Source organism: Phocoena sinus, chromosome 11 (genome assembly GCF_008692025.1).
Source record: "Phocoena sinus isolate mPhoSin1 chromosome 11, mPhoSin1.pri, whole genome shotgun sequence".
Classification (NCBI taxonomy): domain Eukaryota; kingdom Metazoa; phylum Chordata; class Mammalia; order Artiodactyla; family Phocoenidae; genus Phocoena; species Phocoena sinus.
The window spans coordinates 41,069,147-41,084,845 of record NC_045773.1 but is presented as its reverse complement, the minus strand read 5'-3'; the positions used below and the strand labels follow the sequence as shown (position 1 = coordinate 41,084,845).

Below are 15,699 nucleotides of genomic sequence, written 5' to 3'. Positions count from 1 at the left end.
TCTGGGTTGTGAAGATCACTTGAAAAAGAACTCTTACAACATTGAAATGCAGAATTAAAAAAAATTTAAATATTGTATGAGGCAGTCATAAAAGGTGAAAAGGTTGTAATCTTAAAAGTAAAGGTGAGGGCTTCCCTGGTGGCGCAGTGGTTGAGAGTCCGCCTGCCGATGCAGGGGACACGGGTTCGTGCCCCGGTGTGGGAGGATCCCACATGCCGCGGAGCGGCTGGGCCCGTGAGCCATGGCCACTGAGCCTGCGCGTCCGGAGCCTGTTGCTCCGCAACGGGAGAGGCCACAACAGTGAGAGGCCCGCGTACCGCAAAAAAAAAAAAAAAAAAAAAAAAAAAAAAAAAAAAGTAAAGGTGAAACTTTCCTGAATAAGGAAAGAAAGTTTTGATCTCCTTTTCTGTTTGGCAGGCAGTGGGCTAGATAGTACCCAAAGCTGGGTATTTCCATTAACTGTGTTTAAATAAGCATTTGAGGGAAATTACCGAGGCAGCTCTTTTCCTCAAAAGTAACCTGTTCCTCTTTGGAATAGCACATTTAGGACCATGTTAGTACCCAGGATTTTTACTTAATAAATCCTGACGGTGACTTAGCGTAAAAATATGATCTTTAAGTAAGACTGAGGCCTGTGTAGGTAATAAAACATTACCAAAGTCTACAAAGTAATTTAATTTTTTTTTTTTTTTTTTGCGGTACACGGGCCTCTCACTGTTGTGGCCTCACCCGTTGCGGAGCACAGGCTCCGGACGCGCAGGCTCAGCGGCCATGGCTCACAGGCCCAGCCGCTCCGCGGCATGTGGGATCTTCCCGGACCGGGGCACGAACCCGTGTCCCCTGCGTTGGCAGGTGGACTCTCAACCACTGCGCCACCAGGGAAGCCCAAAGTAATTTAATTTTGCATGTTCTCTTTCATGGCAGAGAACAGCACTGGTTCTGTTACTTTTTAAATGAAGAAATGATTTTTTGATAGGTGTTTAGTTTTTCTTCCCTCACTGCTGATACTCAGACAGAAACCATTATTCTTTATATTTGATGGGCTGTTTTCAGAAGAATCTTATTAACAAGTGCACAATAGTTATCCAAAATTGTATGTTTAGAATGGAGTAGTTTAAAAACTAGGGCTCAGACTCTGAGAAATAGCAAAGAAGACTGGATTTGGAAAGCAAGGTCTGGAATTGCTTGCCAAATTCTGAGGCTACGAAGAATAAGTGTTTTGACTTTGGATACCAAAACCTCATTTATGATTTTAAAAAACAGTTGAAATAAAATGATTATAAACTAAAAAAAAAAAAAAAAAAAAAATCTACGAATAACAAATGTTAGAGAGGATGTAGAGAAAAGGGAACCCTTTACACTGTTGGTTGGAATGTAAATTGGTGCAGCCATTACGGAAAACAGTATGGAAGTTCCTTAAGAAACTAAAAGTAGAGCTACCATCCAGTAATTCCACTCCTGGGTATATACTTGGAAAAAACAAAAACACTAATTTAAAAATATACATGCATCCCCAATATTCATAGCAGCACTGTTTACAATAGCCAAGACATGGAAGCAACCCAAGTGCCCATCCACAGATAATTGGCTTAAGAAGATGTGAGATATATATATATATATATATAACAATGGAATATAACTCAGTCATAAAAAGAATGAAATACTGCCATCTGCAACATGGATGAACCTAGAGAATATTATGCTTAGTGAAATAAGTCAGATAAAGACAAATACTGCATGATATCACTTATATGTGGAATCTAAAAAATAATACAAATGAATGTATACACAAAACAGAAACAGAGTCACGGATATAGAAAACAATCTTGTGGTTACCAAAGGGAAGAGGGAAGCAGGGAGGGACAAATTAGGGGTATGGGATTGACAGATACAAACTACTATTCAATATATATAAAATAGATAGGCAACAAGGATATATTGTAGAGCACAGAGAATTATACTGATTATCCTGTAATAACCTATAATGGAATATAATCTGCAAAAACACTGAATCACTACGCTATACACCTGAAACTAACACAATAAATCAACTATGCTTCAATTTTAAAAACCACAAGAAATACTTGTCTTAAAAATGAAAAAAAATTTTTTGAAGGTGTCCAACTCAAGAAATTATCCCCTATGTATACAGAAATTTGATTTATGAGAGAAGTGGTGACAGCCAGTACAGGAAATGGTTTTTTCAGCGAATGACACTGGGACAACTGGTAGTCCATACACAAAATAAATAAAAATAGACCCCTAAATTACACCGTTCACAAAATGAATGCACATGGATTCAAGACCCAAATGTGGAAACCAAAATTCCCAAACTTTTAGGAAAAAGAAAACATAGGAAAATGTCCTTATAACCTCAGGAAAATGAAGGATTTCTTAAATAAGCATAAACCAAGAAGGAAAAAAAAGATATGTTTGATTGAAATAAAATCTAAATTGCTATCACAACATTATGTCAACTATACTCCAATAAAAATTTGTTTTAAAAAATCTAAATTGCTGTTGAGCAAAGGAGAGTATATACAAGATCAAAAAGAAAGAAAATATTTGCAATATACACAATGAACATAAAATCAGTATCCCAAACATAAAAATATAATAAAAAGAAAATGGCAAACAATAAAAAATGTGTAAACTATCTGAACAAGTGATTCACAGAAAAAGAATTATGAATGGTGAATAAACATATGAAAGGATGCACACTTGCCTTAGTAACTGGGACAGGTACATGCAGCCGCAAAGGGATACTATTTCTCTAGTTCTCATCCTCAGAATGGAAAACATTTTACAGTCTGACCAATACCAAAGTTGACAAGGATATGGAACAATGGAATTCTCAAACACTGCTGTAAGAATATAGATTAGGGGCTTCCCTGGTGGCGCAGTGGTTGGGAGTCCGCCTGCCGATGCAGGGGACATGGGTTCGTGCCCCGGTCCGGGAAGATCCTACATGCCGCGGAGCGGCTGGGCCCGTGAGCCATGGCCGCTGGGCCTGTGAGCCTGTGCTCTGCAACGGGAGAGGCCACGACAGTGAGAGGCCCGCGCACCGCAAAAAAAAAAAAAAAAAGAATATAGATTAATACAATCACTTTGGAAAACAATTTGGCAATGACTATTAAAGATGAAAGTATGCACAGCCTATGACCCATCAGTTCCTTGCAGGATGCACCATATTGAGAAATTCTGGAACATGTAAATAGGGAGACGTGTGTAAGAATATTTAGAGCAGCAGAGTATGCGATATGAAAAATTAGAAGCTGCCTCAATGTTTATAAACAAGAGAATGAATAAACTGTGGAATATTTACAAAAGAGAATATTGTAGATAGAGCTGTTAATTAATGAACTACAGAGGCATGTATCAATATGGATAAATCTCAAAAACAATGTTGACTAGAAGATGCAAGAAGCAGAAGCTTGCTTACAGAACGATGCCATTTATGCTAAACTCGTTCCGCCAGCATCTGGCCCAGACCTGGGCATGTGACTGATGTTCAGAAGGGCTCAAATAACCTGAGAAGTACTGCCATTCTTAACCATAATTGTGGAGAGGAGTGAAAAGTATTTTCACCCTTATTTTACATATTGGGACACTGAAGCCCAGGGAAAGGAGATTTTCATAAGGTCTCCCAGTGCCATGTGGAAAGGAATGCATGACCACTTTAAGTCGTCTTCTCGCCCGGGTCTAGACACTGTGCACCTGACAGGTGTCCATGCCCCACTGTAAGATGGCACAAATCATGTCATTCCCTATTAACTTTTTCTGGCCCTTCAAGAAGAGGAACTTGTACTGTTTGTTTTTTTTTGTTTTTTTTTTTTTTGTTTTTTTTTTTGCGTTACGCGGGCCTCTCAATGCTGCGGCCTCTCCCGCCGCGGAGCACAGGCTCCGGACGCGCAGGCCCAGCGGCCATGGCTCACGGGCCCAGCCGCTCCGCGGCATGTGGGATCTTCCCAGACCGGGGCACGAACCCGCGTCCCCTGCATTGGCAGGCGGACTCTCAACCACTGCGCCACCAGGGAAGCCCTGTACTGTTTGTTGATTGCAGATCTTGTTGTTTACAATCTTGACAGCCACCTCCTGAAGACTGTAGGAGGGCTGTGGGGTCTCTGAAGAGAGAGAGATCCTGCCTCGTCATCCCTTCAGCTCTTTGGCACATCTCCATCTTGGAGCTATCCAGATTCGTAATGTGGGAGGCAGGGTCATTTCCTGGGACAGTGATGTATAAAGGCCCCAAACCACAATCTGACTTTTGAAAAAGCCCGAGCTCATTAAAAAGTCTCCCGAGGGGCTCAGACCAACATCCAAGCACTGAATGAAGCCAAGGAGAGATTACCCCAGTAATTCACGTTCCATGAGGGTGAATGGTTGGGCACTGCTCCATGGCTACCTGCCAATGTGGCAAGACCCTAGAGCCCAGAGTGAGCCACCCGTTGGAGGGCAGGACCCCACAAAGGCTCCTCAATTCTAGGACCTCAGAATGACACCAACAAGGGACAGGAATTATTGGTGTTCAAGGTAACAAGTGTTTACAATGGCCACCCAATGCCTAGGTACCCCCCTGAGACCACAGCCCTTGTGCCACCTGCAGACAGGAAATCCCATTAATAGCCAAAGATTAATTTCCTTCCAGGTGGCAAGGTGAGAGCTTGACATTGGAGTTAACTTTGGGAACTGAGGTCCATACACGCCATGAGTGTCTTTTACACCAGGGCACTGTGTATATCCTCCTAACAACAGAGTTCAGGACAATGTGCAGCACGTGTAGGTGCTCAGGAAATATTTGCTGATGGAATGAATGAGTGAATAAAGGAATGGATGGAGGAGCCCATGGTGGAGTTATGTTCTGAAGAGGCAGATGTCTTGGGACCTCGGCCTGCCTTCACTTACCCCGAGTATATGTTTGTCCCCACCCGATCATCCAGCACATGGATCCAAGAGATGGCTTGAGTTTAGGGTTAGGTAGACAGGCTGGATGAGGGGGGACCAGGAGACAGAGTCCCTGAGCTTCAGGAGGGCAATATCCTGGGACATGAGGCTGGTGAAATCCTCATGAATCACGATGCGAGTGACTGAGAGTTCGGTGCCATTTTCTGAGAGGCATTGAGTTCCCATCTTCACGGAGTATGATCTGGGGTCCTTGGATCTGCAGGGTCACGGGTAGGAGGCAGATCACCAGCAGTGAGGTCAAACATGGAATGGTTGGAGAGACACAGGCTGAGCACAGGGCTACCCAGCCAGGCCCCTACTCCCAGATCCCCAGATTCAGCAGGGCCTCCCAGGCCAGAAAGCAAAGCCCCTGAGACCGGAGGGCCACCCTGACTGAACTCTGAAAGCAGTGCACAGCTGTAAGGACCCACTGGTGGTGGATGAGGGAGCCACTGCAGTTGTTCGCGCCCAGGAATAGGATGCTCACCTGCCATGGCCATTTGCCCGCCTCTACTAGCTTCCCCTTCACATTCTTGCAGGAGATGTTAGTCTGACCACAGGCCTGGAACCAGGACCCTTAGAAAAAAGGTAGAGAGGGGGCCATGACAGCCCCATGCAGACTCTCAGGCAGCAAAGGGCAGCCCTCAGACTTCCAGCCGTCACAAGCAGCCACTGCCACATGCACATGTGGGGAGGGGCTTTTCTCACCACCCCCAAAGTGGCAACCAAAGGCCCAGAGGCAGCAGGAGCCCCATGTTATAAAGACAGCCTCCAAACAACGGGGACCAGACAACCCCTCCAGGGCTTCTTACAATCCGTCAGCCCAGGATTCATCCCTTCTCCCTTGTTTACACAAGTGAAGGAGAAGAGAGAATCATCAGAAGGGTGAGTGTCAGTAAGCGCTAAGTGATGGGGCACAATGAGCAGGGCTGCTAGTCAGTTGTAGCCAGAAAGCAATGGACAGTGATGTCACATTGTACAACTCCAGGGCATGCCTCCATAGACCACCAGCCCTGGAGGTGCGCTCTCTGCGACCATACCAGGAAATGAGTAGAGATGCTTACCAATTTCCTCCTTGCCCCTCACTGGCCCCAACAGCAGGAATGGGAGCAGTGGGGGCTGCATTGAAATGGATAGGAGATTGAGATTCTGAACTGGACCACCTTGGACTGGTATTTAATCACTGAACATCACTGAGGACAGGAAAGGGAGAAATTCTACAGCAAAGGTTGGAGACCAAGACTAAAGACAAATTAAAAGGTTCCTTATGTATAGCCTGCTGTAAAGTTTGGGCTGCCCAAGAAGTTGTCACAGGCAGCCATGGACCTCCTCATACAGGCAAAGTTGGACATGTATTTACACTGTCTCAAGCAGACGTGGTTCCAGAAAGTGTTCCCTTCAGCAGTTCAGTGTGCAGTGCCAACCAGAGCTTCAGGGACTCAGCAGCAGCAAGCAAGGCTCGTCCTTGCCTGGGAACAGGGCGGGGGGCGAAAGGGGGCGGCAGGGCCGCGTTCCGCGGTGGTGGTGGAGAGGGTACAACAATCAACAGACCAGGCTAATAATCTATTGCAACTCATACACATTAGCAGAAACATCTACCAGGCTCTGCCTCATAGCAGTCCCTCAGAGGGTCCCAAACCATTGATGTTTGGTCTCGTTCCACCATGTCCCAGGGCTCCTGGTACTGCTATCAGATGTGGATGGCTGGTCCCCTTGCCACACACTCTCATGGCTGGTCACCTTTACCCTCAACCAGTGGCTCCCCCCAGGGATCCACAGGCACCTGCACAAGCCCCAACATCTCCATGGAGTTTCGTCTGCCTTGCCCTCTCATTGCTCCATTCTTGCCCATGTTTCTGTCCAATGGCTTGCTGTCTTATATTCTGTCTCCCCCAAGGGGGAGCCACATTTCCAGCCCTTCTCATATACTGTGGTGGGTTTATGGCTACCTTGTTTCAGATTACAGCCTGCTCCAATGGAGACTTTGGTAGGAAAGAGAGGGCTTCCAAAGCCTTGCCCTTGCCTCTCTTACAAAGCTTAGGCCCTGGAGACTCAGGGTCCCACAGAATGAACTTTGCTACTTAAAAAGTGACAGCTCTGGGCTTCCCTGGTGGCGCAGTGGTTGAGAATCTGCCTGCTAATGCAGGGGACACGGGTTCGAGCCCTGGTCTGGGAAGATCCCACATGCCGCGGAGCAACTTGGCCCGTGAGCCACAACTACTGGGCCTGGGCGTCTGGAGCCTGTGCTCCGTAACAAGAAAGGCCGCAATAGTGAGAGGCCCGCGCACCGCGATGAAGAGCGGCCCCCGCTTGCCGCAACTAGAGAAAGCCCTCGCACAGAAACGAAGACCCAACACAGCCAAAAATAAATAAATAAATTTAATTTAATTTAATTTAAAAAAAGTGACAGCTCTAAGAGGTAGGGTTGGGCTTTGCTTCTGTGCTCCACACCCTCAGTGGGTTCCTCAGTTTCAGAGAACAGTACTCCTCACAACTCACGTCCAGGACAACGCTGACTCTGATCTCCTTCCCCCAAACCTTATACAAGATGTGCAGGATTCAGCCTGGAGATGCCAGCACCAAGAACAGCAGCTGAATCTGGAGGGAGCCATGATGGATTAATTTGGGGGCATGAGGTGTTGCGGATCAATCTTGTCATAGACACAGTGATACCATTCCATATATGGGGGGCACTCAGTGGCTCAAACAGATTCCACTGCGGACCACCTCTACCCCTTCTTGGAGTTCGAGTCCAAGCGCTCCCACTCACAAGCTGTATTCCGATGTCACCCCGTGCACTCACATGTGGCAATGGGAATGTGTGTCTTGGCTCATGACCTCCGTGCCTACAAGGTCCCAGACCCTCAACCCCACATCATCACAGGCACAGCAGTTAGCTACAAGGAGCAGTGCACATCCTCACCACCCCCAGATGTCACAGATGCCTGAGGACAGCACAGAGTAGGAGAGCACTCATTCACTCACTCACTCACTCAAGGAACTGGTCTGGGAAGGGGAGTCACACAGTGAAGGAAAAGGACAAATTCCCTAAGGTGGGGAACACATCCCTACTAACAGATGCCACGCCAGCCAATTTTCTGCCAAGGGGCAGAATGGACAGCTGGCAGGTGACCTGAACCAGGGCTGCCACCACAAGATTACATGTGGTCAGTTAGGGTGGGAGCCCAGAGACCTTGTCACATGGGGTCCCACACTTTTTACCCCCAAAGAGTCTGCTGAAAACTGGTATTGAATACTGGCACCACAAGCACTTAGTTCTCTGGGCCTCAGGTTCCTATTGTGAAATGTGGATATTGGTAAAGCCCACTTCAGGGGGTGTTGAGATATAAGCCATGTGAATGATACCTTATGTGGGATGAGCAGTCACCCACATATCACATCGTCCTCATCACAAGTCCCAGTTCTCTGAGATTGTGCCTCCCAAATCCGTTCCATGGATATTACTTTGTTTCCAATTTTAATAAGGCTCTTTCCTCATGTTCATGGTCACTGGCAAACAGGAACTGCCTCGACACTGTCTGGGTCCCCAGGTTTGGCACACCATGCAGTCTGACGAGGAGATGCCCATCAGGAACAAATGGAGGCCGTGCAGGCATGAGGACAGTTGATATAGGCACCCAGGCAAACAAAGCCCTCCTGCCTCTCTCCCATGCTCCCAAAGCCCTACCTTCAACATAGAGATTATTCTCAGCCCTGGCAGAAGGAAATGGAGATGCGAGGCCCTGAAGATCTCCCTGCCCACATGCCACGGCAAGCAACTGCACGGCCCTCACTGGTCCTCATTATGGGACTTGGAGGCAGGGTGGGGCAGGGCATCTCTGTTGTGTGAGAATTCTAGAACTCATGGTTTGTTTATGCAGGGCAGCAGGGAGTGAGCCTCCGCCCCAGGGTTGGGGGCTCACCCAGCTGGGGCAGCAGCAGGAGGCTAAGTAGACAATGTGGTCTGGGTCATGGCCTGCCAGAGCCACGATGTGATGCTGCTGCCAGTCACCTCTCTGGAATGGTGCTGCTGATGTCTTGCCCTGAGCCTGTGACAGCACGTGCTGTCTGGCCCGAGACACTGCCTCCTGGGCTCAGCCTTGGCCTTGACGGGGCCCCTGTATCCCTAAGTCTGTGATAGCGCCAGGTATCTGGCTTGTGACAGTGCCTAGTGCCTGGCCTGTGAGGCACTCCCAGTGCCCAGTTCAAGTTCCTTTATGAAGCCCTTCTCATGGCTCCCCTGGAGGTATGGAAACTGAGGCTCTGAGAGGGGGACGGCTAGTTCCTTGCTGTGACTGATTGAGCTGGAACTGAAGTTTTCCTTTTTCCCACTCTGCATTTTTAAGAGAACAGCTCATGGGTAGAGGCCAGGTGTTTTGGGCCTGGGAGGTGAATTCCTGAGAGGAAGCAGCTTGCAAGCCTGGGTCTTCATGAATCAGCAGAATAAATGACATTTTGGGACCCCTCCCCACCACTCACTGAAGTCCCCACCCCAAGAATCCCCTGAGGGACTGTCCATGAGGACAGCTCACTCCTGCTCCACCCCGTTGCCAGTGCTGTCAGGATCACGGGTAATGAGATTGCTGCTCATTACACTGCTAGAGGAGATGGACTGGGGCCAGCACTGTGGAAAACCTGCAGTTCCACTCCTGGTTGTGAGCCCTAGAAACATCATACACGTATGCAGGAGGAAAGACACATGAGACTGTTGGCAGCGGCACTGTTGGGTAGAGCCCCAACTAGAAACTACCCAGCTGCCATCAAAGGCAGGATGAATGCACGGAATAGTCGAGCAATGAGAACAGACCACTACATGTAGTGACATGGGAATCTCATAAAACATATTGCTGAGTGAAAGAATTCAGACACCAAATGGTACATATTGCATGAAATTCAAAAACAGGCAACACAAACTATTTTTAGGAATACATGGTAGAAAATCAGATTTCCTACATTTCCTCTGGGGGAAAGAGGGAGAGGAGAAAGAGGGAGGGAGAGAGAGAAGAAAGAAAATCCAGAGAAGCAAAACTCTCTCTGCTCTTCTGCCTTTGTGGAAAGTAATGCTTTGCGGGGGAAAGATGAACCAATAAAACCAAGATAATTGAATAAAGACCAAGCATATCCGTTATCACTGCCAATGTGAATACAAAGAAAAACCTCTACTCTTACAAGTCAGAGATTCTTATATTGGGTAGAAAAAAATCTACTCACATGCTACTCAACAGAGACTCACCTAAAACAAAGTGATATGAAGCAGTTGAAAGTAAAAGATGGGCAAAAATATATTAAGTATATGTAAGCAAAAATAGAAATGACAATATTAATCTCTAGAGATGTAATTCAGGACAAAAGCTTTAAACAGAAAAATAAAATGACTTTCTGTTGAAAAAAGATAAAAATTATAATGACTATGTAACATTAAAGCTGTTCATCAATAACAACATCAAACAGTGATACACGAGAAATGGAAAAACCTCACTTGCAGTGGGAGAGTCTTCTCCAGCTTCGTCTATCTTTGAGGGATTGAACATCTATAAAAATCAACTGCACACTAGACTACTAAGAAAACCACAATAATTTCCCTATAAGTGGAACTAGTTTGGGCCACATTTTTTACCATGATGCAATGAAACAAAGATTTAATAAGAATGAGTAAGTGAAATAAAACAAATGACTTGAAAAATTTTTAAATAAAGTTGGTTAACTTATTTCAAGGAAATAAAAACATTCTATAAACTATTTAGAAAATACTAATAACTAGAGCAATGCATTAAAAAAACTTTTTGAACTTTGTGTTTTGAACTTTGTGTTCAAGGCAAATCTATAACCTTAAAGGTATTTATTATTGAATAACAAAGAATGAAAATAAATGAATTAAATGTTCAAAGAAAGAAACTGTAAAAGGTACGAAATAACCCCAAGGAAAATCTGTAAGAAACATGTACAAAATATAAAATTATACCCTAACCAATTATTACAGCAGAGTTAGGAATGAACTCTATGATCTGGATCTTTGTAAAAAGAAATAATATTAAATAGGACAACGGGCATATTTTACACTGATAGGGTATAACCCATCAAGATGGTACAGCAGGCATGAACCTTGCACTCCTAGCAACACAGCTTTCAAACATGAAGCAAGAATTGTTACAACTGCAGGAAGAAATAGACAAACTCTGAATTCTCATGATAAACCGCTCAGAAATCAACAGATTTATAGATATAAAATATTTGAAGTGTTAGAGGATTTGAATAACACAATCAACAAGCCTGATCCAGTCAGTTCTAGCTAGAACTCTGTTTCAAAACACACACTTTTACTTCAAACGCACATGAAATATTCAATAAAACTGACCAAATACTAGGCACAAAGAAAACCTCAATACATTCCAGAATGTGGAAATAATTAAATCCATATTGATATAATTTTTAATAGAGAAAAAGGAGAAGCCCCTGTCCCTCCCCCAAACTATCCGTCAGGAGATTAAATAACACCCATATAGTACTCTTGGGTTAAGTAAGAAATACAGTGTGAAATAAAAAACAATATAGAATGAATGGCAATGAGGTCAGTACATATAAAATCCTGTGAAATACGGCCAAAGTGAGACTCACAGGAAATTTTATGGAATTAGTGAAAATATTAGAAATGAAAAAAGTCTATAATAATGAACTAAGCATACTACTCAAAAAGTTAGAAAAAGAACAATAAAGTAAATCTCCCCAAAGGAGAAGATTGAATTACTAAAGCTAAAAGAACTTTCATGAAATAAAATAAACAAGAAGAAGCATATTTGATCACTAAAATCAAAAGGTAGTTTGTACCATTTAGGAGTTGACAAGTAAGAGAAACTTCCACTCAAACAGACTTAAAATTTCTGTCTCCTCTCTTCAGTGATGGTGGCTTCATTCTGAGTTGATCCCCTTATTGAAAAATGGTTGCCAGCATCCTTCTGCCTCCTCATCCACATTAAGAGAGACAGTATGGGGACTTCCCTGGTGGTGCAGTGGTTAAGAATCCGCCTGCCAATGCAGGGGACACGGGTTCGAGCCCTGGTCCGGGAAGATTCCCACATGCCGCGGAGCGACTAAGCCCGTGTGCCACAGCTACTGAGCCTGTATGCCTAGAGTTCACGCTCTGCAACAAGAGAAGCCACCTCAATGAGAAGCCTGCACACCACAAGGAAGAGTAGCCCCCGCTCACCACAACTAGAGAAAGCCCGCATGCAACGAGGACCAAACACAGCCAAAAATAAATAAATAAATAAAAATTTTTTAAAAAGAGAGACAGTATGCATTTCTCTCCTCTAACCATACCTTATGCTTATTGGGATAACCTAACTGGGGTCAGGTGGCCGGGCACTGGACTATGCTAATTAGATCAAGCCAATGAGCCACCCACTTGGGAGCTGGGAGTGTGACAGCTTCTTCCTGAAGATGATGAGCAACATGGCAGACAGTGTGGACTAATGACTAGGACCTGTAGTAATATGAGGGAAGGAGGGATACCATAAAGCTAACCAACAACAGTACATCAGGTGTTTTTTTGGAAAATACCTAAGAAATAGACAAAAATTTGGCAATTTTAATCTTTAATAATTAGGAAAAGTGAAAGCATACACATGTAAATAATATTAAAAATAGGAAAGGAGCCACAGGTTCAAATTTTACGTATCAGTTAAAAATTTTTAAATCTAAGCTAAATTGATTTTACTAAAATTAATGCAAAAAGAGGTGATAAACCCAACTAAGCCAATAACTATGAAAGTTTTTTTTTTAAATAGTCAAAGATTTGTCCCCTAAAAAAGGCATCAGGCCCAATAAGTTTTATGTGCACAATCTACCAAACGTAAGGAACAGATAATGCTGGTGTTATATAAACTGCTCTAGGGCACAGGAAAAGACTAGAAAGCTCCTCAACACGTTTTAAGATGCTAGCATAGCAATGGCACCAAGGGTGGAACAGAAAGGAAAATTGTAGGCCAATCCAATATTGGAACAAAAATTCTAAACAAAACAGAAGAAATTTTATCCAGAGTGTATTACAGGATTTACCTAAGAAATCTACCGGAGATCTAGTCATGTGTTTCACTAAGTAAACAAAGTAAATAAGAATAATCATCTTAACAGTTCACAACTGTGTCACCTGGGCCCAAAACAGTGCCTGACACAGAGGAAATTCCAAGTATCTGGGGAATGAATGAAAGAATGAAGCCAGGGTCAGCACATGCACCCTCACCATTATTGCTACTATTTCATATTGTGCTGGAGTCTCCAGCAATGAGATAGCAAAAGAAATAAATGGTGTGACTTTCAAAAAGGACAAGAGGGAGCTGTCACCATTTTAGGTGATGTGATTACCCCAAAATAAGCCAAGAGAACCAACTGAAAAACTACTGAATTTAATACACAGTTTTGCAAGATGACCAGGAATCAAGATCACTGTTTTTTTTAAATCCATCAACAGCTTTAAAATACCTAATATGCAGAATTAGAAAAAGTGTAATGGGAAAAGATACCACCCATAACAGACATAATCAAAATCTGTAAACTACTTAGAAATAAACTCAGTGGTTTTCCAGACATCCATGAATAGAAGAGCTGAATGAATAGAGACATATACCACATTCCTGGTTAGGAACTCAACACTGTAAAAATGACAGTTCTCCCCAAATTATTCTGTGTATTTAAGTTCAGTTAAAATACCAATAACATTTTTAATGAAAACCGACAAACTGATTCTAAAGTTTATATGGAAGGCAAACTTTGTAGATTAGGCAATTTTTTTTTTTTAAAGAAGAAGAGAGCTTTTGCTACCATTTAACAAAACATAACATGAAGCTGACTGAAACAGTACAGCACTAGCCCAGGAATAAACAAACAGATTAGTGGGAAATAATAAAGGTTTCAAAACCACACCCACAAATATATTAGGATTTCATTATTATAAATGTGGACATTCCAATCAGCAGGAAAGGATGGACTCTACAAGAAATACTGTCAACCGAGTTGGTTCTCCAGTTGAAAACAGAGTTAGCGCCTGACTCACACTATATATAACGGAAATTTCAAAAGGATTACAGTTACACATAAAAAATAAATTTATCAAAATATTAAAAGAAATATGTGAAGATAGTTTTATAATCTGGAGATGGAGAAGGCCAAGTTAAGCAAGCCACAAAATCCATAAAGAAAGTAAACACTGACTGACTTCATTCAGTAATAATTTTTAAAGTCTTTACAGGAAAATTACCCATATACTCCACATATTTGTAAAAGATAAGTGACAACAACTGGAGAAAATATTTGTAAAATAATTGACAAAAGCTTAATATTCAGAAAAGATAAAGACCTTCCATGAGAAAAAGATAAACAACCTAATTTCTAAAATAAGCATATGAACGGAGGATTTACTAGTGAAAAAGGTATACCTTTTTTTCAATAAACACATGAAAAGACATTTTTCCAATCAAGAAAATGCAAATTAAAACAGCAATGATATAACTTTCTACCACTGGATGGGCAAAATTTTTGAAGATTAATAATATCCATTTTTAGCAAAAAGGAGAAGCGTTCATTCTTGTATACTGTAGGTGTGAATGTATACTGGTTCAGCTTTTGGGAGGAGTAAATTATATTCATCCAAAATTACTAAATTTGTGTCTACTGTGATGGTCCTCCCCTGAATCCACTCCTAGGAAGACTGCTGCAGAAATGCTTCAGACTGTGCTCTCCCCCACCCCACCCCCGAGCACGCAGGAATATGCTCATGGCAGCACTGTCACAATGCTGACAAGTCAGAAACAGCCTAAAACCTGGTGCTGGTTAAATAACATACATTACATCCACACGGTACACATGCAATAATGTAAAATTATGAATAGCTCTAGGTACTGACATAGGTTTTCAAGGCATATAGTTTTTTTTTTAATGTAGGTTATTAATAATACATATATAAGATTCTATTTATTTTAAAAACCATAAAGATATTTTATTTAAGGATGCCAACAATGATTACTTCTGGGGAGGGGAGCAGCATTGGTGGTGGGGGTGAATGAGCAAGGGAGAATCTTTACATGTATTTCTGAATTTTTTTGGTGAATCACAACAAAAATTCAGACATTGCTTTTAATTGTTTTTAATTTTTAAAAAATGTAGGAGGGGGGCTTCCCTGGTGGTGCAGTGGTTGAGAGTCCACCTGCTGATGCAGGGGACACGGGTTCGTGCCCTGGTCCGGGAAGATCCCACATGCCGCGGAGCGGCTGGGCCCGTGAGCCATGGCTGCTGAGCCTGCACATCTGGAGCCTGTGCTCCGCGACGGGAGAGGCCACAACAGTGAGAGGCCCACGTACCGCAAAAAAAAAAAAAAAAAAAATGTAGGAGGGGAACTTTTATAATCAGTTTTTTTTTTTAATGCCATTTTAAAAAAAAAAAGAAAGCTGATTTTGGAGCACGATATGTGGGTCCTTCCTACTGTCACCTACAGTGCATGTCTCAACTGCTCTCTTACAGCATGCCCAATTTCCAGTTGAGGAAACTGATGCCTCAGGCCCAGGCCCTTTCCCAAAGCCCCAGCACAAATGATATAGCAAAAACCATCAGTCCCCACTCTGGGGAGCCTGCTGGCAGAATTAATTCCAGGAGTCCTTACCCATGCACCAACCCCCAACCCCCGGGGGCCACAGAGAAAAGAGAACAGAGCCAGCTCATGTTTGCACAGATTTAATCCCTGCTATCCTGGTCCCTAATTCCAAA

The 15,699-nt window shown here is 43.3% G+C and overlaps 1 protein-coding gene across 1 annotated transcript in view; it reads right to left on the bottom strand.

Moving 5' to 3' along the window:
- LOC116762123 (serine protease 46-like) overlaps positions 1–12,395 on the bottom strand; it is a 28,462-nt gene extending 16,067 nt beyond the window's left edge. The window contains 6 exon segments of the mRNA XM_032648884.1: positions 3,718–3,807; positions 4,048–4,124; positions 4,906–4,986; positions 4,989–5,161; positions 5,322–5,520; positions 12,347–12,395. Of these exon segments, the coding sequence (XP_032504775.1) occupies positions 3,718–3,807; positions 4,048–4,124; positions 4,906–4,986; positions 4,989–5,161; positions 5,322–5,520; positions 12,347–12,395 (669 nt within the window).
- Positions 12,396–15,699: the final 3,304 nt, after the last annotated feature.